General features: G+C 34.6%; 2 protein-coding genes across 2 annotated transcripts; both read left to right on the top strand.

The window, feature by feature from the left end:
- The first annotated feature begins 4,686 nt into the window (after positions 1 to 4,686).
- Positions 4,687 to 6,623, top strand: LOC108980265 (berberine bridge enzyme-like 8). Its single transcript, XM_035688158.1, has one exon. It carries the CDS (start codon positions 4,709 to 4,711, stop codon positions 6,338 to 6,340), a length of 1,632 nt encoding a protein of 543 aa, XP_035544051.1. The 5' UTR covers positions 4,687 to 4,708; the 3' UTR covers positions 6,341 to 6,623.
- Positions 6,624 to 16,933: 10,310 nt separating this feature from the next.
- Positions 16,934 to 18,741, top strand: LOC108980266 (berberine bridge enzyme-like 7). Its single transcript, XM_035688156.1, has one exon. It carries the CDS (start codon positions 16,985 to 16,987, stop codon positions 18,605 to 18,607), a length of 1,623 nt encoding a protein of 540 aa, XP_035544049.1. The 5' UTR covers positions 16,934 to 16,984; the 3' UTR covers positions 18,608 to 18,741.
- Positions 18,742 to 26,006: the final 7,265 nt, after the last annotated feature.

Genomic DNA, 26,006 nt, shown 5'->3' with positions numbered 1-26,006 from the left:
ATTAATCTCATATTTTGATATTTAATCCTAAGCTTCTAAAATAACCTATTTAATTCCTCAAAATCTAAAATTCTCATAATTCCAAAAATACCATCATTTTCCCAAAATCATCAATATCCACTTAATTGAATTCGTACCGAATAAGAATTTAATCAAGCAAGTATTAAAATAAAAATAAAACTCAATAAAAATTAATATTCAAAATATTTAAAATACCAGCAACATTTTATAAATAAAATGAATATATTGGTTACTAAAATTTCCATAAATAAGTCATGAAAAACTCATCTCTTAAAAAAATAGGTTTACTTTCTTTAATTAACAATATTATTAAAATACAAATATAATATTTATTGAAAGTTAAAGCAAGACTCATTTAAACATAAACCCCAAAAAATAAAACTTCTCACCTGAAAACATTAGGTTAAACCTACCTTCCATATATACATATATATATATATATATATATTAGGTCAAAACTAGTAAGTACCCAACCTAGGTTAAAACTTTCCATATATATAATATATATATATATATATATATATATACAGTACGCATATATAACTTATAAGCATATACTAGACAAATAACACACGGGATTACCACATATGCGGTGGCAGGAACTTACCCAAGGGAAACCGAGGCACGCGTCGAGGAGTGAGGAGCGACGGGGCTGGCTGGAGGGACAATGGTGGCGCAGCTAAGGAGCAGGAGTGCAGTGAAGATGCCGTCGAGTTGGGCTGAGCACGATTGAAAGAAAGAGAGAGCAACTGAGAGGGAGTGAGAGAGTGTTGAGAGAGAATGAGTGAGTGATAAGCAAAAGAGAGAGTGATGGGGGAACAGAGAGAGAGTGATCACGGCATGAGGAAGAAGATAATACCGAGAAGAAGAGAGGGTTGTACGATGGCGACGCGTGGTGGAGATGGACGAGATATAACACTGAGCTGTTGATGCTCTGTTTTCGGGAGCTAAAACAGAGTATGCCGTGTGTTCATCCTTCAATGACTAGGCGACGCTGGTTGGCTTTCCGTGGTGGTGAGGACAGCTGGGGGGTGGTGCACTGTTGCACATAGGAGTTGCTATCTGTGAGTTCGTGTGGTAGGGCAGTGGCGTCACGTAGAATCAATCCGTGTTGCGCTACGGGCTTGGCTAGTGATTGTATGTTAAGGCATGCATAGGTGATGGTCATTTACGGTGGAAGTGGGTTATTGTTTGTGTGGGAAAGAGTTGCTAGTGGCGGCTATGAACGTAACGAAGGCATTCTCTACGCATGGCTATTGTGTGCGTATAAATATGATGCGAAAACCCTAGAGATAAGAGAGACGTGTGTGCGGATGAAAGGCTGAGTCGTGTGTGTGCATGCATGCTGTGGACGAGAGGAAGACCTAGGGGAAAAAGAAAATAGACGAAAAGAATAAAACGTGCAGAAGTTAATGTGCGAAAAAAAAATAGATTAAAATAAAATAGAATAAACTAAAACAAAATAAATAAATAAAATTTGATTTTGATTGGATCCGAGTGTTACAAAAAATATCGTATCAAAATCAGAATCATCAACGTGGATTCGATAAGATTATTTCATTTATTTTTATCTATTATACAAATTAAGGCATTAACAATAATGATGAATACGTGGACATGAATGCTGATCATGATGATGATCCGTCGACGTTACCCATAAAATCTTCCAACTATCTTCCCCACGTAACACGCAATTAACATGCGTACAGATGTTTACCTAGAAAACCTTCCAAATTAGTACTATATATATGTTTTCAGATATTTAACAAAATATATTAAATAATATATTATATAATAATATTATAAAATAAAGATATTTTTATAAAATAATATTAGTTTTATAAGATGTTTTATAAAAATATTTTTCATTTAAAATATAATTGTATAAATTATTATAAAAAATATTATATATAAATTATTTTCCTGGTAATTATATCAACACGTGCAGGCTAGGGTGCCGGAATCTCAATGAGATCTGCTTCAACTAAGGATCAGATTATCTAACTCGACGACTCATCAAGTGTCTCCAAATATAGCTTATAATATTAATATATATAGATTGATCAGAATGAGTAATATTTGTTTTCAACAATTGGACTTTTGATTTAATATAGATTAATAATACATGCACCTGGCTGGCTATATCTGTGTGTATATACATATATATATATATATATATATATATAGTGTATATTCAAAGTTAAGTACTAATTATATATCTTTAACGGTTTTCTTTTTCATATTGGGAAATCTATAATATTATTAGTAGTAGTGGGTGGCTTCATTTGTTACGTGACCTAATACCCGCTAAGTGCCCCCAAATTATTATATATAAAAGCATATAGTCATGTTCGTACTTGGGTCAATGGTTAGAATATTATTATTACCACCTATTATTTTATTTCCCTCTCTTGTCTGTACATTGCTCTGTCTCCATTCTCTATCACCACCATCACCATCATTAGAATCATGTTAACGTGCCGTCCTATTTTTAATTGTTGAGTGTGCCGATTAGCACGAAAGTGACTTTTTTTTTCATATTTTTAATATATTTAAATATTTTTAAAAAATAAAAAATATATCAATATATTAAAAAGATATTTCTTTAATTATTATGTGAAAACAAAATTTTAAAAAATATATATAAACAGACAAATTCAAGTCGTATATTATCATTTCTATCATTATTATTATTATTATTATTATTATTATAAGTCTCTCAGATTCGATCCACGTAAAGGGTTGACTCGGGATACGTGCATGAATTTAATAATTTTGTTAATTAGCAGCCCTAGCTAGTCCCCATTGACTTGGTCACCCTACCAATTATTAAAGGTTCAATATATATCTGATATTCTATTATATATATATATATATATATATATATTATATTTTGATCTATACGCACACACTTGTATATAATTAACTAGATGTATATCTGTGTTTGTATAAGGGGGGTTTGTGAGGAATTAAAACATTGATTTATTGACTTATTCAGGCTTCGAATTCAGATCATGGGGTTGATCAATTCTATAGCTAGCCCTCAAGATTGATTTTTTTTTTTTTTTCCCATCAATTTTTCTTATGTCTACCCATAGGAATTGTTCTACCTGGAATTCTTTCTAAGAGTTTTATTTAAACTTTATATTCCACACATCTATATTTTAATAAATTTAGAATAGCTCGATACTTATAACTTAATTGATAAGTCAGAATTACAATAAAATAAGATTAACTCTATATAATCATAGTGAGACACAAAGTTTTTGATAGTCGGAAGTTTATAAATAATATTGACGGGTTAAAGATTATCACCTATAACATCATTGTGCCTCTAGTCATCAGGAGACACTCAGAGGCTAAGTTGTTAAGGCGATCATTCAATCATAATCATGTTAGATTCTTTATTAAACTGATGTTGAGAAAGGTACATTTTCTAACTATTATTATTTATTATCGTGAATTATAGAAAATCGAAGATCCGATTATTAACTTCCATATTAAAATATTTAACATTCTTTTCGTATTCTACTCTAAATATATAGATCAAAGAACCCGCTTCAAATGAAAATTAATGCTCAGCCTCGAGTAAATATAAATTTGTTAATGAATATTACGAACTAGTGTACGTGACTGACTGATGTAAAACCACATGCATGGTACGAATATTTATATGTTAATGGATAAACGACTCAATATTACACACATAGTGGCGGATCCAGAAATTTGTTGTAAGGGGCCGAGCAAGTTAAAACTATAGTAAAATATTTTTTATTTTATTTTTGAGTCAAAATAATTTATAAGATCATCAAAATAATTTTATAGAAGAGGCTAAGATAATTTTTTAAAGAAGAAACCAACACAATATGAGATAATATAATCCTATTAAATTATAAAAAGAATAATACATATTATTTTTTATTTCAAACTTTGGGGGGCCATGGCCCCCCTGCCCCTATATATATATATATACTATAGAATTATGTCACGTGAATAGTATACAATGTCAAGACTTTTAAATAAAATAATTTTTCTAATAATGAAGGAGACTATAACATTTGTTAATATTGTTCTTATAAATTTTCTATATAATTTCGAATATTTAATAAATGTTGTATAGCTCACTTCACATATTTATTTCTATGACGTTATTTAAGAGTTTAAAATTCCAACAAAACTTATGAGAATATACTTTTGTCTAAAAGACTGACGTTGCTGCCTATCAATGCGCCAATTGTAAGTGGATTTTGGTAAATAATATAAAATAAAAAGTAATATACGCGCGTATCTGTTTACAATTTTAATTTTTAGGTCAAAATGGAAGAGAGGTAAATATTATATATTATTTACACATGACGTGCATGACACTACATGAGTTCTGGATATATATTATATTTGTAATTATCTATAAATTCGATATCATGCAGAAGAAACGCACGTTTCAATGGCAATATACGTATATACAATAATGATTTGGAATGTCAACGTACGTCTTTATAACAAGCTGACGTGTTGGCGCCACTTCTTTATCTTTGAATATTCTAGGTCAATTACGATGTGCCAGCCTTGCATGATCTTCTTAACCTTTTTTTTTTTTTTTGACGAGTTTCTTTGCCGCACATGATCATCCTACATATATTGCCAATCCAAGGACTCGACGGACAAACCCAACCCTTCTCAATTACTAATGCTGAATCAAAGATTACTAAAAATGAGAACTTTGGTACTACTGCCTGCAGCAATGCTTTCATGGCTCCCACTTCTTCTACTCTCCATCTCATGGATTTCTTCCGTTTCAGCCACCTCTGGCTCATTTATTCACTGCCTTTTGAGCCATTCTAAGCCCTCTCATCCAATCTCTGCGGCAATCTATACTCCCAGCAATGGCTCCTACTCTTCTGTTCTCCAATCTTACATCCGGAACCTCCGATTCAACACGTCCACAACTCGAAAACCTTATCTCATTCTCACTGCTTTGCATGAGTCCCATATTCAAGCAGCCGTGGTTTGTGCTCACAGGCACAACCTGCAAATGAAGATCAGAAGTGGAGGCCATGACTATGAGGGCGTTTCTTATGTTGCCGAAGTCCCGTTCTTTATCCTTGACATGTTTAATCTCCGTTCCATTCACATTGATATGGAAAGTGAGACCGCTTGGGTCCAGACCGGGGCAACTCTCGGCGAGGTTTACTACAGAATCTACGAGAAAAGTAAAACCCATGGCTTTCCTGCTGGTGTTTGTCCCACAGTCGGTGTCGGTGGGCATTTTAGCGGAGGAGGTTATGGTAATATGATGAGAAAGTACGGCCTGTCAGTGGATAACATTATTGACGCTCAGATTGTCGACGTTAAGGGCAAACTTCTTGACAGAAAATCTATGGGAGAAGATCTGTTTTGGGCCATTACAGGTGGTGGAGGAGCCAGCTTTGGAGTGGTTGTTTCTTACAAAATCAAAATCGTTCGCGTTCCGAAAACAGTGACTGTTTTCCGGGTTGAGAAGACCTTGGACCAAAATGCAACAGACATCGTGTATCGGTGGCAACATGTTGCAGATAAGCTGGATAACAACCTTTTCATCAGGCTTATCCTGGACGTGGTAAATGGAACTGATGGCCAGAAGACTGGAAGAGCTACATTCTTTGCGTTGTTCCTTGGAGACTCTGACAAACTTCTCTCAGTCATGAAAAAGAGCTTCCCTGAATTGGGATTGAAAGAATCAGATTGCAACGAAACCAGCTGGGTTCAATCTGTGCTTTTCTGGACCAACTTCCCTCTCGGGACAGCAAACGATGTTTTGCTCAGCCGAACACCTCAATCTCTGACCTACTTGAAGAGGAAATCAGACTATGTGAAGAAGCCAATTTCCAAGGATGGGTTGGAGGTGATTTGGAAGAGATTGATTGAACTGCAGTACGTAATACTGACATTCAATCCTTATGGTGGAAGAATGGCTGAGATTCCGGCGGAGAAATCTCCATTCCCACATCGAGCTGGGAATCTGGCAAAGATTCAGTATGCAGTAAACTGGAATCAGGCAGGGCAAGAGTTGACAGATTACTATATAAATTTAACAAGAAAGCTTTACAGTTACATGACTCCATATGTGTCAAAGAATCCAAGAGAGGCCTTTTACAACTACAAAGATCTTGACCTAGGTATCAACCACAACGGAAAGGACAGTTACTCGGAAGGAAAAGTTTATGGAATCAAGTATTTCAAGGGTAATTTCAAGAGGTTGGTGAAAATCAAGACTGAGGTTGATCCTGGTAACTTCTTCAGGAATGAACAAAGTATCCCTACTCGGCCGCACGGACGGTAGTGTATGTGTATACACACACAGTATTGGTGCCTAGCTGGCTAGGATTTCAGCCCTTAAAGTATTTATTCTTATGTGTACTATAGCTATTTTGTTTTTTTAAACAGTGTACTATAGCTGTTTGACTGCCAGAAATATTTCCTGAAAAATGGAAAATATTATTGTTCTTTGTTAAAAATAAAAACAAAGCAGATGATCCGTTGTGAAAATAGAAATTGAAACAGTTCCAAATATATGTACGTACGGAATAGCGAGCTAGCTAGCTGTTGATGTTGACGAGTAATTTAAAGAAGAGCCTTGTTAGTAACAAATCTTAAATACTCAAATGTCGTACAAATATTTTGTTATAAAGTAAATTTTATTAATAAAAAATAGTTTTATTTTATTTTATTTTTATATATTTGTTTTAAAACAATATCTATTTTATTTATAAAAAATTGTGCGAAATTTATCTATTTATAATTTATAAAAATGATTTATATTAGTAAAAGTTTCAATTTGATCAGTACGGCTCGATTTGGTTACACGGTATGGATGAAAAATTTTCAGCTAAGTTTGTACCGTACATTAGTTTTTCTTATTCAAATACACTTATTCTATCTCTAAATTTTAAAGCAATTCTTCTATATACAATTTCGAAACCGGCTTACACGACAGTTGGAAAAAAAAAAGAAGAAGAGGAAAACGAATGAAATATGCAGAAGGGAGGGAAAGTTGAAACTGAAACAAAAAGAAGCTCCTTGCTTGAGCTGAACCCAGAGAGCCATCCTCGGAAGTTTGAAATGATTTCGTCTGTGGTTGCTGCCGTGGACTAAAGAACCGGTTGTTGCGGTCGTCATTCATCACACATTCAGGATCTGAGCTGCCATCGACGTGGGTCTGCTCTTGATTTCCAAATATGCTTCTTCCACTGCCACATTGAGTATTTCTTTCTCTTCTATTAGATTTGATTTTCTGTTGCTCTTCACTCCGTACAAAACTTCTCCTTTTTGCAAGTATCAAGCCAGAAAGAAACTTATAAACAAAAAAAAAAGGATCATAGTGAGGCATTTGGAGTATAATATTGTAGAATACAGTAGTTTGAGTGAATTATGGCCTGTAATGAAAAAAATCATTAAATCTCTTTACATAGAATGAGGTAAAAGTGATTCAGATGTACAATGCCAATCTCGAGCAATTGTATGTGTAACACCCGGATCCAAGATTGGTATAGTTGGACTGTGAATTTTTTTTTTTTTGGAGATCTATGCCGTTTATTTATTTATTTATTTTTATTATTATTTTTTTATTCTCCCCGCTTGTTTTATTTTTTTTCGTTTCCTTCTCTTTCCGTCTATGTTATTTTTTTCGCACGGCTTATTTTTTTTTATTTTTCCATCGCACAGCATGCATACACACATGCATTCGTTCACGGCATGCATGCACACACACGTCTCTCTCGACTCTCTAGGGTTTCACCTCACTTATATATAGATGATTATGTTTTTCCCAAGCACTGAGATTTTACCCAACATTGCCGCCGCTAGAAACTCCTCCCCACGCAAACGGCAACTCGATCTTTGCACCTTTCAGCCATCCCCGTTGCCGTCCAACACCCTCACAGAAGCCCAAACGCGTTCGTCACCACTGCTGCTCGGTTCGTCCTCCCCCAACCTCCATCTCCACGTAAAACCGATGCCAGAACAACCCTTGGAAAACACTTTCGACAGTCACGGGAAATAGCAACCCATGCTTTTACCGAATTAAAATCCTCTGTTTCTCCTCTCAAAAACAGAGCATCACCACTAACACGGTTAGTCACCACCGTACGTTGGGAAAATTATCGGACCAGCCACAGAATCCGCCGGTTGTCACTTTTCCGTCAGCCTCGAGCCACCTCAGTTCCGCCTTATCCCTCGCGGTGAGTACCTCCCTCGGTTAATCCCTCCTTTCTCTCCGCCCTCTCTTGCTCACTTTTCCCTCTCCTTCTCTAGTGCCCAGCGCTGCTCGATGGAAGCTTCGCCCCGCTCCTGCTCTTCTGCCGCGCCACCGCAGTCCCTCCAATCAGCCCCGTCGCGCCTCACCCTCGGTTTCCTTTGGGTAGCTTCCGCCGTGCATGTTATTCATTTTGCGTAGGTTCTGTTTTGGTTACTTTTCAAGGAATCAATTGAATTACCATAATGCCCTTCACTGCAAGTTATATTAATGGGCTTTTATATATTTTTTTTTTATGTATTAGTACACTGTTATTTAATTATGATTACAGAAAATTATTTTATTATGTTATTAAGTAAAGATTTATGTTAAGAGTAAACAATATTGGAGTAATGTTGTTTTTAAATTTTAGATATGTTTTAGTCTATTTAATAATAGTTATGGTTTACTTTAAAATATTTTGGGATAATTATATTATCTAGTATTGAACTTTATAAGTTGTTTTCATTAATAAATAAGTTATATTTTTTAAATGTTTTTAGTCAAAGTTATCAATTGGACAATGGCGATTTTAGAAAAAGATGATAAATTTTAAGGTTATGAAATTTTAGGTTTTGAGGAATTAAGTAGGTTATTTTAGAAATTTAGGATTAAATATCGAAATAAGTGGTTGATTGGAAATTTACAGGAATTACTTGATTATTTGATAAGTGACGATTGTTAATTATTCGACATTTTGAGAAAAATTCTGAAAAGCTAAGAAGTCCAGGTAAGCGGGGTTCCTATGCTAGACTTTGTATTAAAATAAAATGAGCTGAGGTCATTTTTGGAAAATGTGCATATTTTGCTATGAAAAGAAATTTGAACTACCTCAGTTATTTGTTCTGCATTACTCATGAGATTCTGTTTAAGAAGAAAATATTTTCTGTCATGATTGGTGTAGACATGAGCTTATTTTTGACATTTTGTTTCTTAACTTTGAAAATAAGAGCGAATATGAAATTTGTGCATAAATTATGTTGTGATATGATTTTGTTCTGTTCCGAAGATTTTTGTTCAGTACACTATTTGGAAAAGACGTGATTCTGAAAACCTTTGGCATGACTCTCTGATTCTGAATTTGATTCTGTTTCCATTCTGTTCAGTTACGGCCCTGCCACGGGTGATAATAGTGGCATACGGCCCAACCACGGGTAATAATAGTGGATACGGCCCAACCACGGGTTATAATAGTGGATACGGCCCAACCACGGGTTATAATAGTGGATACGGCCCAACTACGGATAATAATAGTGGATACGGCCCTGCCACGGGTTATAGTAGTGGTCTCTGTTTTGAGTGCACACCTTGATGATAGAGTGTTTTATGTTCTGCTTGGCTATCCGCAGATGCACAACCCTACCACGGGGATTATACATGGCCTCTGTTCTAATATGATGTTCTGATGATGATGATGATCTTTTATGTTATGCCAAAGAATATTTTGAAAGAAATTGTTTCCAAATCTTCACTCTGATATTTTAATAACATGTTCTGCTTCCGCACTCTGAAAATGAAAATGTTTTATTCTGCATTCTGATTTCTGTAAATGCTCATGTTTATACACTGGTATATGTTCTCTGCTTACTGAGTTGTTGATAACTCACCCCTTATCTCCATATATTTTTCAGATAATTTTGATGGTTCAGCTGGGGAGCAAGAGTAGAATGTTTAGCAACGTGTGATGATCGTAGTGGAATAAGTGCCTGAGGGTACAAATACTTATTTGAGAGTCGTAGTTAGTAAGCTAATTTATTTTTTTCAGGTATTTGATTTGATGAGTTGAGGATGTTTTCGAGTTTTTAGAGAATTTCTAATTTATGTTATTAGGGATTTCTTTATTGTCGCCATGGAGGAACTTAGATTTTTGGTTTGATTAAGTGTATTAATATTTTAGGGGATTTTTTTCTGGAGTTTATAGTTGTGTTATTTAAGTTAATGTTAAGTATTAATAGCTAACTCTCCGGACCTCCGGGAACGGGATGTTACAGTATGGTACCAAAAAAGTTATCAAGTCCCCATTGTCATGATGTTCCCATTGTCATGAAGACAATAACAGTTATCAAGTCTAGGGAAATAAAAGTAAGAGGCTGACAAGTTTTAGTGATTGTGTATTTATGAATAATACTTGTGAATTCATACTTAGGGATTAAGTTTAAGAAATCCTTGCATAAAAAAGGATTGAACTTTAAGAAACAATTATACGATCGAAATAAAAATCACCCATCTGGCAATGCAACAATTAGCTGGTGTGTCAATCTCAAAAGCCTTTAGCCCCAAAATATTATAGGTGTAACAACCCGTCCCCTAGCATCTGGAGAGTTAACTCATGTCATCTAAAAATCATTTTTCATTCACATAGTACATACTCTAATTTTTCTCTATCGCATAAAATACTCATTAATTCACATCAAATACTCCAGTTTAATTATTCTAAGACAATACAAAATCTTAATATAAACATCAACCTCCCAACAAAACACATCATTAGAGCACAACAAGCTCACTGAATGAAATTCCTTAATACCCATATAAACCTTATATACTTAAACCATCACTCTTAACTCCTCTCACCCATGCTCCATATTCTTGATCCTCAACTGGAACATTCAAATCATCTAAAAAATATTGTGGAGATAAGGGGTGAGTCATCAACAACTCAGTAAGCAGAGAACATATACTAGCATGTAAACATGAGCTTTTTCAAAAAGTTCAGTATGCAGAAACAAAACATTTTATTTTTATATGCAGATCTCAGAAAAAAAAAATGTTATTAGAAAATCAGAGTGACTTTTCAATATTTTTATACTCAAAATCAACTATTCATATTTAAATATGTATTTCATATTCAAAAATACTTTGGCATAACATAACTAAACATCTTCATCTTATCATATCATATCATATTATATCATATCATATACCATGTTTAACCCCCGTGGTAGGGTTGTGCTATCTTCGGTGGCCAAATCAGGCAATGTCATATGGTGAACTTCCCATTTTTCAATTTCGGAACCCCAAGTGTGCACACAGGAAAGAACATGTAAAAAGACCACTTTGTTTTCAAAGTGGGTGCACTCATATCATATCATATCATGTTGGTACCAACCATATCACGTGAACCAGTATCATCAAATCAGAACCATATTCAGAATCAGATTCAGAACAGATAAGTATGCCAAAGTCTTATCATATCCATATCATATCAAAACACATGCGAAACATATTCTTATCATTTCCATTTGATAAAAAACAAATCCAAATCATTTCATATCACATGCATAAAACCTCAATGATATCATATTCGCCCTTTTGTATATTTCAAAAACATGTCAAATATTGCTCATGTCTACACTATTCATATAAAAAATATTTATTTTCTCTTTCATACATATCTCATGAGTGAATGCAAAACATATACTGAGGTTGTTTTTCACCTTTCTTTTTAAAACAACATGCACATTTTTTTACAAACCAACCTCAGTTCATTTCCTTTTATGCAAATTTAGCATAAGAACCCCGCTTACCTGAATAGTTTAGCTTTTCAGAATTTTCCTCAAAAAATGTCGAGTCAACTATAAATCATCACCTATAAAAATAATCATGTAATTTTCGTAAGTTTTCAATCAATCACATATTTCGATATTTAAGCCTAAGCTTTTAAAATAGCCTATTATAATTCCTCAAAACTTAAAACCCTTATAATCCCAAAATATATCATCATTTTCTAAAATCGTCAATATTCACTATGACCAACGTCAAACTCAGAAACACCCATATTTAAACTTAAAACAGCCAACAAATCTAATAACATAACCCAATCACACAAACAACTCCATCATCCAATCCAACTGACCCCCTTATGCCTCGAACTCAGTCTGGCATAACTAACAAAATCACAGTAAATACGTGTTAGAGCAAAAATACATTTAAATCTCAAAATTATTTGGAAAAATACTTACAATACTATAATATAATTTTTTAAAGATCACGGAGGTGCTAGAAGTGGCGGCACAACAATGGAATAGTGCAAAATGCACTGTGGCTGTGGGCCTAAAAAACCCACTTTTGAACGGGGACAAACCAAGATCCGAGATTGCTAGGGAAGGGCTTAGGGATGTCAGTGAAGCTAATGGTGGTGGTGGTTGGCCGTGGATGGCAGCGTAGAAGGCGGTTTAAGGCCAAAATGTTCAAAACGAAAATGTTAATGGTGGGGCTTCACCGGTGGTAGATTGGAGCTGGGGATGGGTGAGTTAGGTTGCTAGGAGGTCAAGGAAGATGTGGTGAAGAAATGGTGGCCGGAGGTGGCGCGACGGCGGCGCGCGAGTACAAAGAACGTCGCAGCTTAGTGTTGTACGTGGGAGCAAACGACGGCGTAGGAGGAGCTGAGATTGGAGGGGTGGGGTCGCCGGCCAGTGGGGAAGACAGTGGGCTGGGCAGTGTAGTCGGACGGAGGCGCACAGCGGCGGGCTGGGAAATGAAGGAAAATGCATTGGGAGAGAGGGGAGGCGTTGTGCGCGGGTGGGGAGAGAGGAGAGAGAGAGAGAGAGAGAGAGAGGAGAAAAAAGAAATGGGGGGAAAAGAAAAGGAGAATAAAAGAAAAAGCGGAAAAGAAAAATGGAGGGAAATAAATGAGATCCAATCCTCACATTTTGGTTCACACAAATGATCCAACGAAAATTATTTCAAAACAGTAAGTTAAATAAAATAATTTAAACGCAGTGAATAGCTTAAATAAAATAATAATAAAATTCAACTATAAATTAATTTAAAATAAAGATCATTTTATATAATGAACAATAATTAATAACAATAAAACACATTAAATTTAGATTTCACAGTTAAAAGTCATAAAATAATATCACGTAAATCATCTAAAATTTAAAACAAGTCCATAATCATAAGAAATGTAATAGTTACTTAATGAAAAAAAAATACACGTAAATACGAGGTATCTGGCCATGGATGCCATTTGCTTTAGGCTCATCCATCTCTTTGCATCATATGAAGAACTTGTGGTTAGAACTTTATAACATACATTTTTTAAGAAAATCAATTTATTTTGCTAATAATGGAATTCATTGCACATGCTAATTGTTCATGTAATATGGTAGTCAACTTGTTTGGATCGTTTACACTCATGCCTCTAACCTTTGTTTTCCCAAACATGATCAATTTTGTTAAACGCATCAGTTTCGTATCTAAATGATGAAATTTTACTGTACATTTTTAAGAGAAAAAAACTATCTAATTAATTTGAATTTTTAATATAATTTAAATTTCATAATAAATGATGAACATAAATAAATAATAATTTTATTCTTATACATTAGATATTTGAATATTTGAAATTACACTTTATTTTTTTCTTCAATTTGACAGATGTGGTAAACGTGCTTTTTTTTTTTTATCAATTAGAAAATCTTACGTCATATAGGATTTTACACAAGTACCGCTAATTTCAAAGTAACCAAGCTATTTATAAAATACTAATATTTCATTATTAAATAAATGACGAAATTTTGTTAAATATTTTTTAAAAAGTATAACTATATAAATAATTAGAGTTTTAACATAATTTAAATATGATAATATTCTTAATTAATTATATAGAACTGCTACAACTAATAAAAAAGTAGCTCAAAAATATGTCCTGAATGTGTATTTTATTTTTTTTATTTTTTTTTTCTTTTTTTCATGTATTTTTTTAATCATCATAAATATTTTTAAAAAAATAAAAAATTTACAACATCATTAAAAAAATACTTCCTGAATCCCTAGATAAAAAAAATAAAAAAAAAAATAGAAAATTAGACAAACGTCCATTGTACGTTACCTACTGCTAATATATATATATATATATATATATATATATATGTACACACATGACAGCCTAGGTTTTTGAGGTAGATGACAACGTCCTTACGTTTTTTTTTTTTTTTTTTTTTTTTTTTTTACTTGCGGCGTAAAGACGTGCAAGTTTGGGCTTTCCGTAGGTTTTGGGTCTTGGCCCTTGGGTCAATTTATAATTTTTCTTTTGGGCTTTCTATGGGCTTTAACAAATGGGTTTGCGCATTTAATGAGTCTAACTAAAGTATTGAGTTTCTCTAAACATTGGTAGACCAAATCCAATTATAAATTCTAATGGACTGAGTTTGAGTTCAAAATAAATCCAATCGTTCAACAAATATTTAAAAGCTTTAAAAACATTTCTTGTCCTATAAACCACTCCTTAGAATTGACTAGTAATCTCAAGCAAACTTACTTATTTCACTATCACATCATCTCCATGTCTATTTTAATCCCGAATTATTTTGTTGACGCTAATATTCCAAAAGTAGGAGTCCTCTGTTGCTTTGGTCTTATAGTTCGCATATCTATTAATCCTTTATAACACATACACAACTAAGGTTGTAACCGGTCCGGTTTTGGACAAAATTTAAAACCGAACAGGTATATACCGGTTTTGTATTTTTCAAAACCGATTACGCGCCGGTTACCCTCCTAAACCGGTACTTCCAGTTTTACCGGTTTCCGGTCCGGTCCGGTCCGATTTTCTGATGTTTTTAAAATGTAAATTTCACAATTTGTCATTAAAAATTTTTTTATAAAAAAAAAAAACTTTTAGTATTAATTATAAGTATTAGTATTAGTTATAATCTTTTAGTAAAAACTTTTAGTATTAATTATAAGTATAACTATAATCTATAGTCTATATTAGACTATTAGTATTATTTATAAACTTATATATTAGTATTAACATTTAATGTAATAATTTATAAATTATAATATGAAATTATTTCATATATATGTATATATATGAAATTATAAATTAACATTTAATGTATAAATTTATAATTATACATTATATATAAAACTTATTTATATTAATATTTAATATATATTTAAAATATTTTGTATAAAACCTATATATAAAAATATTATTTTTTATTTTTTTAATCAACCGGTCTGGATCCAAAAAATCCCAAAACCAGAACCGGACAAGAACTGGCCGATTTTTACATTTTAAAAACCGGTTCCGGACCGGATCGGTTCAAAACCAATAAAACTGGTCCGGTCCGAACCAGTTTTACCTGTTTTCGATTTGAGTTTACACCCCTATACATAACAACACGCTTCATGTCAACTATCATACACAGTGTGTTTTCAATTCAAGCATAAAAATAAAACCTCATATTTGATCAACTCATATATTAAAGTCTACCAAATCTAAAACCTCAAGTTCATAAAACTCATTTCATGAAGTCTGTAGAATTTAAAACCTCAAATGTCCTAAAAATCATTTCTCAACGTCTGCAAAATCTAAAACCTTAGATTTCAAAAACTCAATTAAGAAAATCTTCAGAATCTAAAACCTCATATTTGAAAAACTCAATCCTTAAAAGTGTGTAGAAACTGAAACTTCAAATGTCATAAAAATCATTTCTTAAAATCTGTATAATCTAAAACCTCAGATTTGATCAAACCCATATATTAAAGTCTGTAGAATTTAAAACTTTAGATTTCTTAAAAGTCATTCATTAAAGTCCTCATATTTGAAAAACTGAATCCTTAAAGTCTATAAAATCTGGAACCTTAAATGTCATAAAATTCATTTCTTAAAGTCTGCATAATCTAAAATTTCAGATTTTATCAAACCCATATATTAAAGTCTGCAAAATCTAAAATCTCAAAAACTCAATTCATAAAGTCTACAAAATCTAAAGCCTCATATTTCAAAAACTCAATCCATAAAGTCTGTAGAATCTGAAACCTCAAATGTCATAAAAATCATTTCTTCAAGTTTGCATAATGTAAAACCTTAGATTTCATCAAACCCACATGATGTTAAAGTCTAAAGAATCTAAAACTTGTCTTTGATACCATCTTTAACGCTCTAATGAAAAACTCAAGCCACATGACCTGTAATCCAAACAGACTAGTCAATTATATAAATGAACTCACATTAAAATTTTATAGAGTAATAACTTCTCAATCTCAAACAATGTGAGATCTAATACACCACATACCATTATTCTTATCATATGGAGTATCACAACACTAGCATTAATTTTAACAATTTTCATTGCAATGTTGTCACACAACAATAGGGTTATTGTTCAGGCTCATCAACCAGCTTGACTCTTTTAATTATTGCGAATTTGGTCTTAAAAAAAATGTTAAGAAGATTTGATTTAAACCTTTTCAAATTCTATGTTACTTTTTAATGACTGATTTTGAGACCAAGATCTCATGTAATATAGCATGTACACAGTTATACACATGAGACATTACAAATATATAGTTTCCAAATTTGTTTTGATTGACACTACAAAAAAACTTGCTTCTACAGCGAAAAAACGCCGATGCAAAAAGTCCAAAAATCTCCACAAAAACACGTGTGTGACGATTTTTTAAAGTGGTCGCAAAAATTCAGCAATTATGGTTACAAACGGGGTATCATTATCATTTTCAGATAAAAACCATGCAAACAGTTGAGAAAGAAGATCCATTTGGATTTGATTTCATAATAGATCCATTAATTGTGCAATTAACTTGCAAAGAATTAAATGGCACTAATTGATAGTTTATAAGTATAGCATTGATCCTAGACACGATCACTACTCGCATATTGATCATATAATAGAGCAGCAGACATACACAAGAGCTCAAAACAAAGAATTATTTAGTAGAATGAAGACCTCATGCCGGCTGTGGCCACCTTCAATCCCAATCATTCTTGCAACCATTTTGTTCTCAATTTCATGTGCGAATTCAGAGCAAGTTAATCTACAAACGTTTTTCCAATGCCTCTCAAATAATTCTTCACCATTCCACCAAGTCTCCCAGTCCATCCACACCCCCAACAATGCCTCTTTTCTCTCAGTTTTGAACTCCTACATAAAAAACCCCAGGTTTCTGACATCTACGACCCCAAAACCTCTCGCTATTATAACTGCTAAACACATTTCTCACATCCAAGCAACTGTTATTTGTGCACAGCGTTATGGCTTGGAAATCAGGATTCGAAGCGGTGGCCATGACAGTGAGGGTCTTTCATATGTATCAAATAATCCATTTCTAGTCCTTGACATGTTCAACTTTCGAGCTCTACACATTGATATAGCATCCGAGACTGCATGGGTTCAGGCTGGCGCTACTCTTGGAGAGGTTTATTACAGAATTGCCGAGAAAAGTAAAGTCCATGCTTTCCCTGCTGGGGTCTGTCCCACCGTAGGCACGGGTGGACACTTTTCTGGAGGTGGATATGGAAACTTGATGCGAAAGTATGGCCTCTCTGTAGATAATATAATCGATGCGCAAATAGTCACTGTCAATGGATCGATCCTTGATAGAAAATCCATGGGAGAGGATGTGTTTTGGGCCATTAGAGGTGGTGGTGGAGCAAGCTTTGGAGTCATTATTTCCTGGACGATAAAGTTGGTACGAGTTCCATCCATGGTGACAGTATTCCACGTTGTAAGGACATTGGAACAGAATGCAACAGATGTTGTTTATCGTTGGCAAGAGGTTGCACATAATCTACCAAAAGACCTCTTCATAAGGTTATTTGTACAATCAGCGGATGGAAGTCAGGAAGGCAAGAAGACGATGCAAGTTCATTTCATTGGACACTTTCTGGGAAAATCTAAAAGCCTTCTCCATTTGATGAATGTGAGGTTTCCCGAACTAAGATTGCAGCAAGATGACTGCAATGAAATGACATGGGTTGAGTCCACTCTTTTCTGGGCACTTTTCCCCATCGGAACTCCCACAGATTCTTTACTAGTCAGGCCATCGAAGGTAAATGCCTCCTCCTTCATTAGCAAGTCTGATTATGTGAAAAAACCAATTCCAAAGACTGGTTTAGAATCCATATGGAAGATGTTAATTAAAATAGGGCGAAATGGATGGATGCAATGGAATCCTTATGGAGGAAGAATGAGTGAGATTTCGGAATCAGAGACTCCATTCCCGCACAGGGCGGGAAACATATTTAAGTTAGAGTATTACGTGGAATGGGAGGAAGAAGGTACAGAGGCTGTGAACCATTATCGTAATTTGGCAAGAACCCTATACAAGATGATGAGACCGTACGTATCAAAGTCCCCAAGGGAGGCTTTTCTCAACTATAGAGATCTTGATATCGGTATTGCCAGTTCAAGTCATAATCGTACAAGCCTTATTAAGAGTGCACGAGCATATGGGTGTAAGTATTTCAAGGGCAATCTGGATAGGTTGATGCGTGCGAAGACGAGGATTGATCCCTCCAATTTTTTCAAAAACGAACAAAGCATTCCTCCGGCCGGTCATTAAGCCTTTAAGCAGTTTCCAGTCGATGGAGTACTACTCTTTCATGAACGTGTTAAAACAAATGAAAGAATTTTACCGAATAATAATGTTTTATGGCTGACTTAATTTTAGAGTTACAAGCAAAAAATAATATTTCTCTTCGCATGATTATTCTTCTCTCACTACTTGCACAGAATAATTTAATAATGGAGAAGGATTAATCTAAAGTTATAAAATTGGTCCGTGCGATACTAAATTAAGCCAATTATTTAAGTAGCGTGATAAACAGATTGAAAACTATTTTTCTTGTGGTGTAAGTTGAGATACTACATTAAGCCAATTCAATTATGAACCTTTGATTTTATGACTATTTCCTTTAATTACTGATTTTCTTGCCATTTAGGGCAAACATGCAGGCCGGGTGTTCGAGTTTCAGATGTAGCTAGATTTGTAATATTAATTAATGGGGTAGTTATGTGCGCAGATAGTAATAGCCCCGTATTAATTTGTTTTTATTGACATTTTATATTTGTAGTTTTACTCGCACCCTAACTACGTAAGTGAAATCATGAGATAGCTATTCCCCCAACCAAATACTATGTGGCCAACTAAAATAAGATTTTAATCCTGGTGAAACTCCAAACTATTGGAATCCATTTGAAATCTCAAAATCCATGGAGGAAACCGAAACCCTAAATTGACCGATTTTGCTCTAGTGATTCCTTATATGGTAGTGCTTGGATGATAGGCCAAGAGAAACCCAAAACCACCCAACCCTAGAGCAAAAAAGGTTTTTTCCCACCATAAAATTTGATGGAAATTTATCAACCCACCGTATATTCTCACGGAAAATACATCTTCATTTTTCATGGTGGAGAAGACCAGGACGTGATTATTTCCCATGGGCACAAATGGTTTTTTCCCACGAAAACTTTTGGTGGTAATTTATCAACCCACAATGACCTTTCATGGGAAATAAAAAAAAAAAATTCACGAGTCGAAGGCTTCCCGTTACTATTTCCCACATACGTAATTGTTTTTTCCCACGGATCAAACTGGGCGATATAAAGTACTTATTCCGACAAGTCATATTTCTGGTGGGAAAAAATACTTTTTTCGGCGAATTATTTCCGACAAGTCACCCACGGGGAGTTTTTGTGGAAAAAACTTAATTCCCACCAAATTTGAGCCTTTTCCCACGAAGTGCCTCCATGGGAATAAACGGTATATGTTGTAGTGGGCCTTCTCAGCGCAGCAGCCCGATACCATGGGTTGAGTAGCCCATGACTTTGCCCATTGTTTTGGCTACAAAACCCCCATCAAGAGGTCACTCAACCACCTCATGTCAGCCCTCTCCCCCTTTAAAGCACGCCACATGCATTTTCCTCACTCTTTGGTTATTTTGCATTCACTTGTTTGGAGAGAACTTGGATGAGAGCATAAGACAGTTTCCTGGCAATTTTTGCATTGCCTTTTCCAGCCCTCTGTAAGTCGTTTCTACTGAAACTTTATGCTTTTTCGATGCAATGGTTTGATTAGAACTAAAGCTTGAAACTTTCGGGTTGATGGTTGTATTTGGATGAGATTCTTGCCACGTGATGGTAGGTTCGATGCAAGAAACAAGCTAGAACTTTAATTTGAAGTCTTATATGTTTGTATTTCTTGAATTTTTATTGCTTGAAAATCAAGGATCTAGTATTTTGTTTTAAGATCAAAAGCATGTCATACTCGAATTTAATGCTTTAGTGCAAACGATTGTTCTATGAAATGTTTTTTGGTTGTTTGGTTATTGATCAAGCATGCTATTACTTATATTGGGATGTTGAGGCGGAGCTTGATAATTCCGCAAATTTTGTAGCATATTGGTGTACAGTCATGGTCCTGTATAATCAAGTTGGTGAATTCTTGAACTTTGGCTTCCTTGTCTGGGCTAAGGAAGAAATGATCAAAGAAATTATGCTTAAAGTGAGGCCAGTTAGCTACTCCTGTCCCTTTAGCTTCCCTAATGGTCCTCTCAGAATTCTACCACCTCTTTGCTTCCCCAGTCAATTTAAAGGCTGCGAATCATACTTATGCTGATTGGTACACTCCAAGACACTAAAAATCTCTTCCATGTCTTGAATACAATCTTCTGTTGCATTTGAATCACTTCTTCCATCAAAAGTGGGAGGATGGGTGCGATTAAATTGCTCAAAAGTGCAGCCTCCTTCATTATTGTTGCGTTGACGACTTGTAGGATTCTGCATGAGATTATCTATTAATTGATGTGCTGTGGCTTGGAGTACTTTGGAAGTACGCGTATTTGCTTCCCTTTCGTTATTAGTTGCATTCAGATCCGACATATTTCGTTCCCGACAATGATGTGGCATCCTGGAAATTAAAAAAAAAAAAAAAAACTTTACTAATAGTTTCAAAAATATAGAGTTAAAAAATACATAGTGGTACCCGTAAAGCAAACATATAGTGTAAGCTTTAATGAATATGAATTCAGCTCATAATTCTGTATAAATCCTATACATAAAAAATCATTCCTAAAGTCTGCAAATCCTAAAACCTTATATAATATAGTTTGCAAAAGAAAACCTCAAACTTTAAATATTCATATCATCATCTCTTAATCTGCCAATTCCTACACCTTAACTCTAAAGTTACTCCTTAAACCTACAGATATCCAAAACTTCATAAGTTATATTCTGCAGAATCTCAAACTATAGTTCTGATAGCAACTATAAAGCCTTGTATCCGGAGGTCCAGAGAGTTAGCTCTTGTAACCTAACATCATCTTCCATAACAGATTTATACAGTCTAGTATTCCATCAAAATACAAAATCCATTTATTCAAACTTGAAAATATGTGTCCCCTCATCAAGACACTGATTAACTACCTCAAAGGAATAAATTAGAATTCCACACAGTCTCGAAATTTTCACGACTTACAGTACCAAAAAATAATATAAAATCATAAATCAACTAAAGAGACTCCCAAAATAAATACTTGTACCCTCAGATACTTATTCTTCTGCGAATTTCACAAATTTCCTAACATAGCATACTCTTACATGCCAGCAGGACCATCATAATCATCTAAAAAATATTATGGAGATAATAAGTGAGTTATTAATAACTCTGTAAGTAGAGAACATATACTAATATGTAAACATGGGCATTTTTCAAAATTCTGAATGTAGAACAGAATATTTACTTTTGGAACAGAAAATCAGAAACATTTACTTTCAGAATGCAAAACAGAAACATTTTTACTTCAGAATGCAAAATCAAATAATTTTACAACTTTCAGAAAATTTTTTAATCAAAATCTTTTAGCATATCAAAATCTGAGACCTCATTTTCATCATATTGGGACATATACCATGTTTACTTTCTGCGGTAGGGTTATAAACCATCATTTTACCCGTGGCTGAGCCATATACCATATTTCACCTCTGTGGTAAGATTATAAACCACCATTATACTCGTGGCTGAGCTATATATCATTTTTAATTTCCGTGGTAGAATTATAAACTACCATTATAGTCATGCCTGAGCCTTATCCACTATTATAATATGTGGTTAGGTCGTATCCTCTATTATTACCTGTGGTTGGGCTGTATCCACTATTATAACCAGTGGTCGGGCCGCAAAGGAAACCGAGCAGAACATCAAAATTAGATTTAATCGGAAAACATAATCAGAGTCTCATGACAAGGTTTCCAGATGTCACAATATATCCAAAATAGAGTACTGAACAAATTCAGATCTTTTCACATATTAAAAAAAAAAAAACAGTTTTAGAACATTTTCACATCACATGTACAAATTTTCATAAATTTCATATTTGTTCATTTTGCATAGTTCAGAAACAAAATGTACAAAATTAGTTCATATCTACACCAGTCATGATAGAAAAATATTTGCTCTTATACAGCTTTAATGCATATGTGGGACACATATTTGAGATTGTTTTTAGATTTCTTTTCAAAACAAACATGCATGTTTTCAAATCAATCTCATTTCATTTTTTTTTATGCAAAGTCTAGTATAGGAATCCCGCTTACCTGGACTTCTTAGTCTTTCAAAAATTTCCTCAACAAGGCTGAACAAATATTAATTGTCACCTATAAAATAATCACATAATTCCCATAAATTTTTAATCGAACACGTATTTCAATATTTAAGCCTAAGATGCTAAAATTAACATATCTTAATTCCTCAAAACCTAAAATTCTCATAACCCTAAAATATCATCACTTTCCAAATTCCTCAATATCCACATATTTTCTCTTGACTTTTAAGCTCTAAATTATTTATAAAACTGCATACTAATATTTTTACTAGTTACAATCTATGCTACATAAAATACATCATTCGTTTAAAAGTTCTCTTAACAAAATTGATTTAAAAAATTGATAGCAAAATTTTATTTAATAAAAATAGACTAATTAGTTTCTTTTTAAAGGGTTAAAAAAGAAGCCTTGCACTTACTATGTACTTCTGAATTTCATATTTTAAGAATATATTAATATTAATAATATATTTCAATCTTTATTTATTTTCTTTATAAATTCATGTATTTAAAAATAAAATCCCCACAAAGTGAGTTTGATATATAAAGACCAAACTTGCCAACGTATCATTAGTCTGATGATAAGGGTATTTTCGGAATTAAATAAAACATGTAAGGGCTCTTTGGGAAAACTGCGATTTATAAAACAATAAATGGAAACTACCACTACTCAAACTACGTCATGCGATCAGAAAATATACTTCACCGAGAGACAGATGGAGGGCACGACGGGGCTGCCAACTAGGCGGTGGTCTACAGTGGCGAGGGCGGCGCCAGGTCATTGGGGGAGAGAGAGTGATGAGAGAGAGATCAACTAATCAGGGAGAGAGAGAGCACGGAGACGACCAAAGCATTCGGGAGGAAGGCTGTGGGGTACTTCGTGAACTTACCGGGAGTGAGCAGTGCCTAAGATGCCCGGTCGGCACTTTCTGTGCAGGAGGCGACATCGGGGTAGGGCTTGTGCCGAGGGGTGGCTATTCCGAGATGAGGAAGTGGCCGAAGTAGCTACTCTGTTTTTTGGTGAAGCAAACCCGGGGGCGTGCGACGGAGGCGAAGTCTAGTTGAGCGGCGAGAGAACGGCAAAGCGGCGGCGCCAAGGTGATTGGGAAGCGGCAGCACGGGGTGGCTGGGGCGTCGGCGTCGGCGTCGCTTGGCTGGGTTGAGTCGAACAGCGGCAAGCCTAAAAGTGACTCTGTTTCTTGGTGCGGGAACAGGGGCCTTCCGTGAGGATTGAGGGTGGCGTTCTCGTGGTTGAATCTCAGTGATGGTGGTTGGTGTTGGCTCATGGTGGAAAGGGGGTGTTCCGTGTTTTGGTGCGAGAAAAATAGACGCTTACGGTAGCTTGGTGCTGCAACAGAAATTACAGTGGTTTACGGGGGAGGGAGAGGAGAGCCAGAGGTACAGTGGTTGGTCGGTGCAGCAGCTTGGGTTGGTGGTGCTCGTGAGGAGGGGGTGGTGCAGGAATCGTGCAGTGGATGGGCAACTGCGCATAGAGAGAGAGAGAGAGACGAGCGAGAGAGAGAGAGAGCACGGTGAAGAATAAAGTGTCGTAAGCTCCCAAATGAAAATAACAAAGTAATCAAGCGAAAAGCAGAAAGCTTCTAACGGTCAGTAATTGTGATGTTCCACCGTAAGAGAAAACAAATACAAAAAATCTTCGCAACTTCTTAATACTTCACATTTTATATTATTTTTAATTTTTATTATTTTTTTTATCAAATATTTATTATATAAATAATGAATAGAAAATTTGAAATAATTTAAAAAGATTAAACTAAAAAAATTTAAAAAAAATATTAAAAATTTAAAAAATTTAAAAAAATATAAAGTGTGGTGGAGGTTGTGTAGCAAATCTCAAACAAATAATAGGGCGATGGACAGGGGTGTTACATTTCAGCTCACGTCAAGTCATAGCATGCTATCTGCCAAGTTAAGTCGCACATATTCATGTTCATGTCACGGCGTATTCATGCCATTTTACTGTCATGCATACATTTTCATACTGTAGTAACTTAATAGTTCACTTACTGAGATTTGTAAATAAATATCACTTGGCAGTCCAAACTACCACTCCCCCTAGAGTGGCAGACAATGTGCCAAGATCTGGAGAACTCGTGAAGCTCAGATTAGATGAGGTCGATTAGGCCTCAACGCGACGACAAAGAGATTATTGCTTCAGTTCTCCAGTTTATAGATAGGATTTTAGCTATCTTAGCCTAGTTGCAGGAACGGCTCTGTGAGTTAGCACATTAGTTATTTTATATAGTATTGTACTTATGGAGTGTCGTCTTTAATACTTTATGTTATAGTCATGTCAGAGAAGTTTGATAACATTTAAGTTATAAGTCAGTTATGAAGTTATGAAGCATGTTATATTTTGGGATATAGTTTCTGGTACATTGCCATTTATTCAAAGAAAAAAAATTATCACTGTGTATATTGGATACTTATTTGCATATTAGGTGTATTGAATCTTTAACTATCATGAATGAGGGTAGGTAACATTATATTGCATGTTTCGATATTTCAGAGTTCGTCCGATCACAAGCAGAATCTGGGGGCGTCACACCTCATGCCACCCACCTTCACTCCCAATATTATTTAAAATCATTCTGTTGTCAATTTTATTTACAAATTCAGAGCAAGTTAATCTAAACATGTTTTTTTAAGCCTTTCAAATAACTCTTCACTTTTCAACCCAATCTCTGAGATCATCTACACCCCCAACAATGCCTCTTTTCTCTCAAGTTTGAACTCATATAAAAAATCGTAGATTTCCGAGATCTACAACCCCAATTAAAATTCCTCACTATTATAGCTGCCAAACACCATTCTCATGTCCAAGCAACCGTTATTTGTGCAAAGCATTATGGCTTGGAAATCAAGATTGAAGCGAGGTCCTTTCATATGTATCGAATACTCCATTTCTAGGCCCTGACATGTTCAATCTTCATGCTATAGACGTTGATATAGCATTCAAGACTGCATGGGTTCAAGCTAGCACTACTCTTGGCGAGCTTTATTATAGAGTCTTCGAAAAGCAAAGTCCATGCCTTCAACACTAGGGTCTATTCTAGCTTAGGCACGGGTGGCAACTTTTCTAGAGGTCAATATGGAAACTCAAGCCGAAAGTATGGCTCTCTGTAGATAATATAATCGATGCACAAATAGTCACTGTCAATAGATCTATAATGCCTCATACCCAGAGGGACGGGGAGTTAGGTCATATTACTTAAAAATCATATCCCAACAATACAGATATAACCTCCAAAGAGTCTATAAAACATGAACTTATTTAAGCTAAACATATATGTTCCTCTACAAGGACATCAAAGAAACATTCCAACATAATTGTTCAAG

This window comes from Juglans regia, chromosome 3, assembly GCF_001411555.2.
Source record: "Juglans regia cultivar Chandler chromosome 3, Walnut 2.0, whole genome shotgun sequence".
Classification (NCBI taxonomy): domain Eukaryota; kingdom Viridiplantae; phylum Streptophyta; class Magnoliopsida; order Fagales; family Juglandaceae; genus Juglans; species Juglans regia.
This window is presented reverse-complemented; position numbering and strand designations above follow the sequence as displayed.

What these genes read in the sequence shown, in the direction of transcription:
- LOC108980265 (XM_035688158.1), top strand. Translation starts at nt 4,709, where the DNA reads ATGCTGAATCAAAGATTACTAAAAATGAGAACTTTGGTACTACTGCCT.
- LOC108980266 (XM_035688156.1), top strand. Translation starts at nt 16,985, where the DNA reads ATGAAGACCTCATGCCGGCTGTGGCCACCTTCAATCCCAATCATTCTT.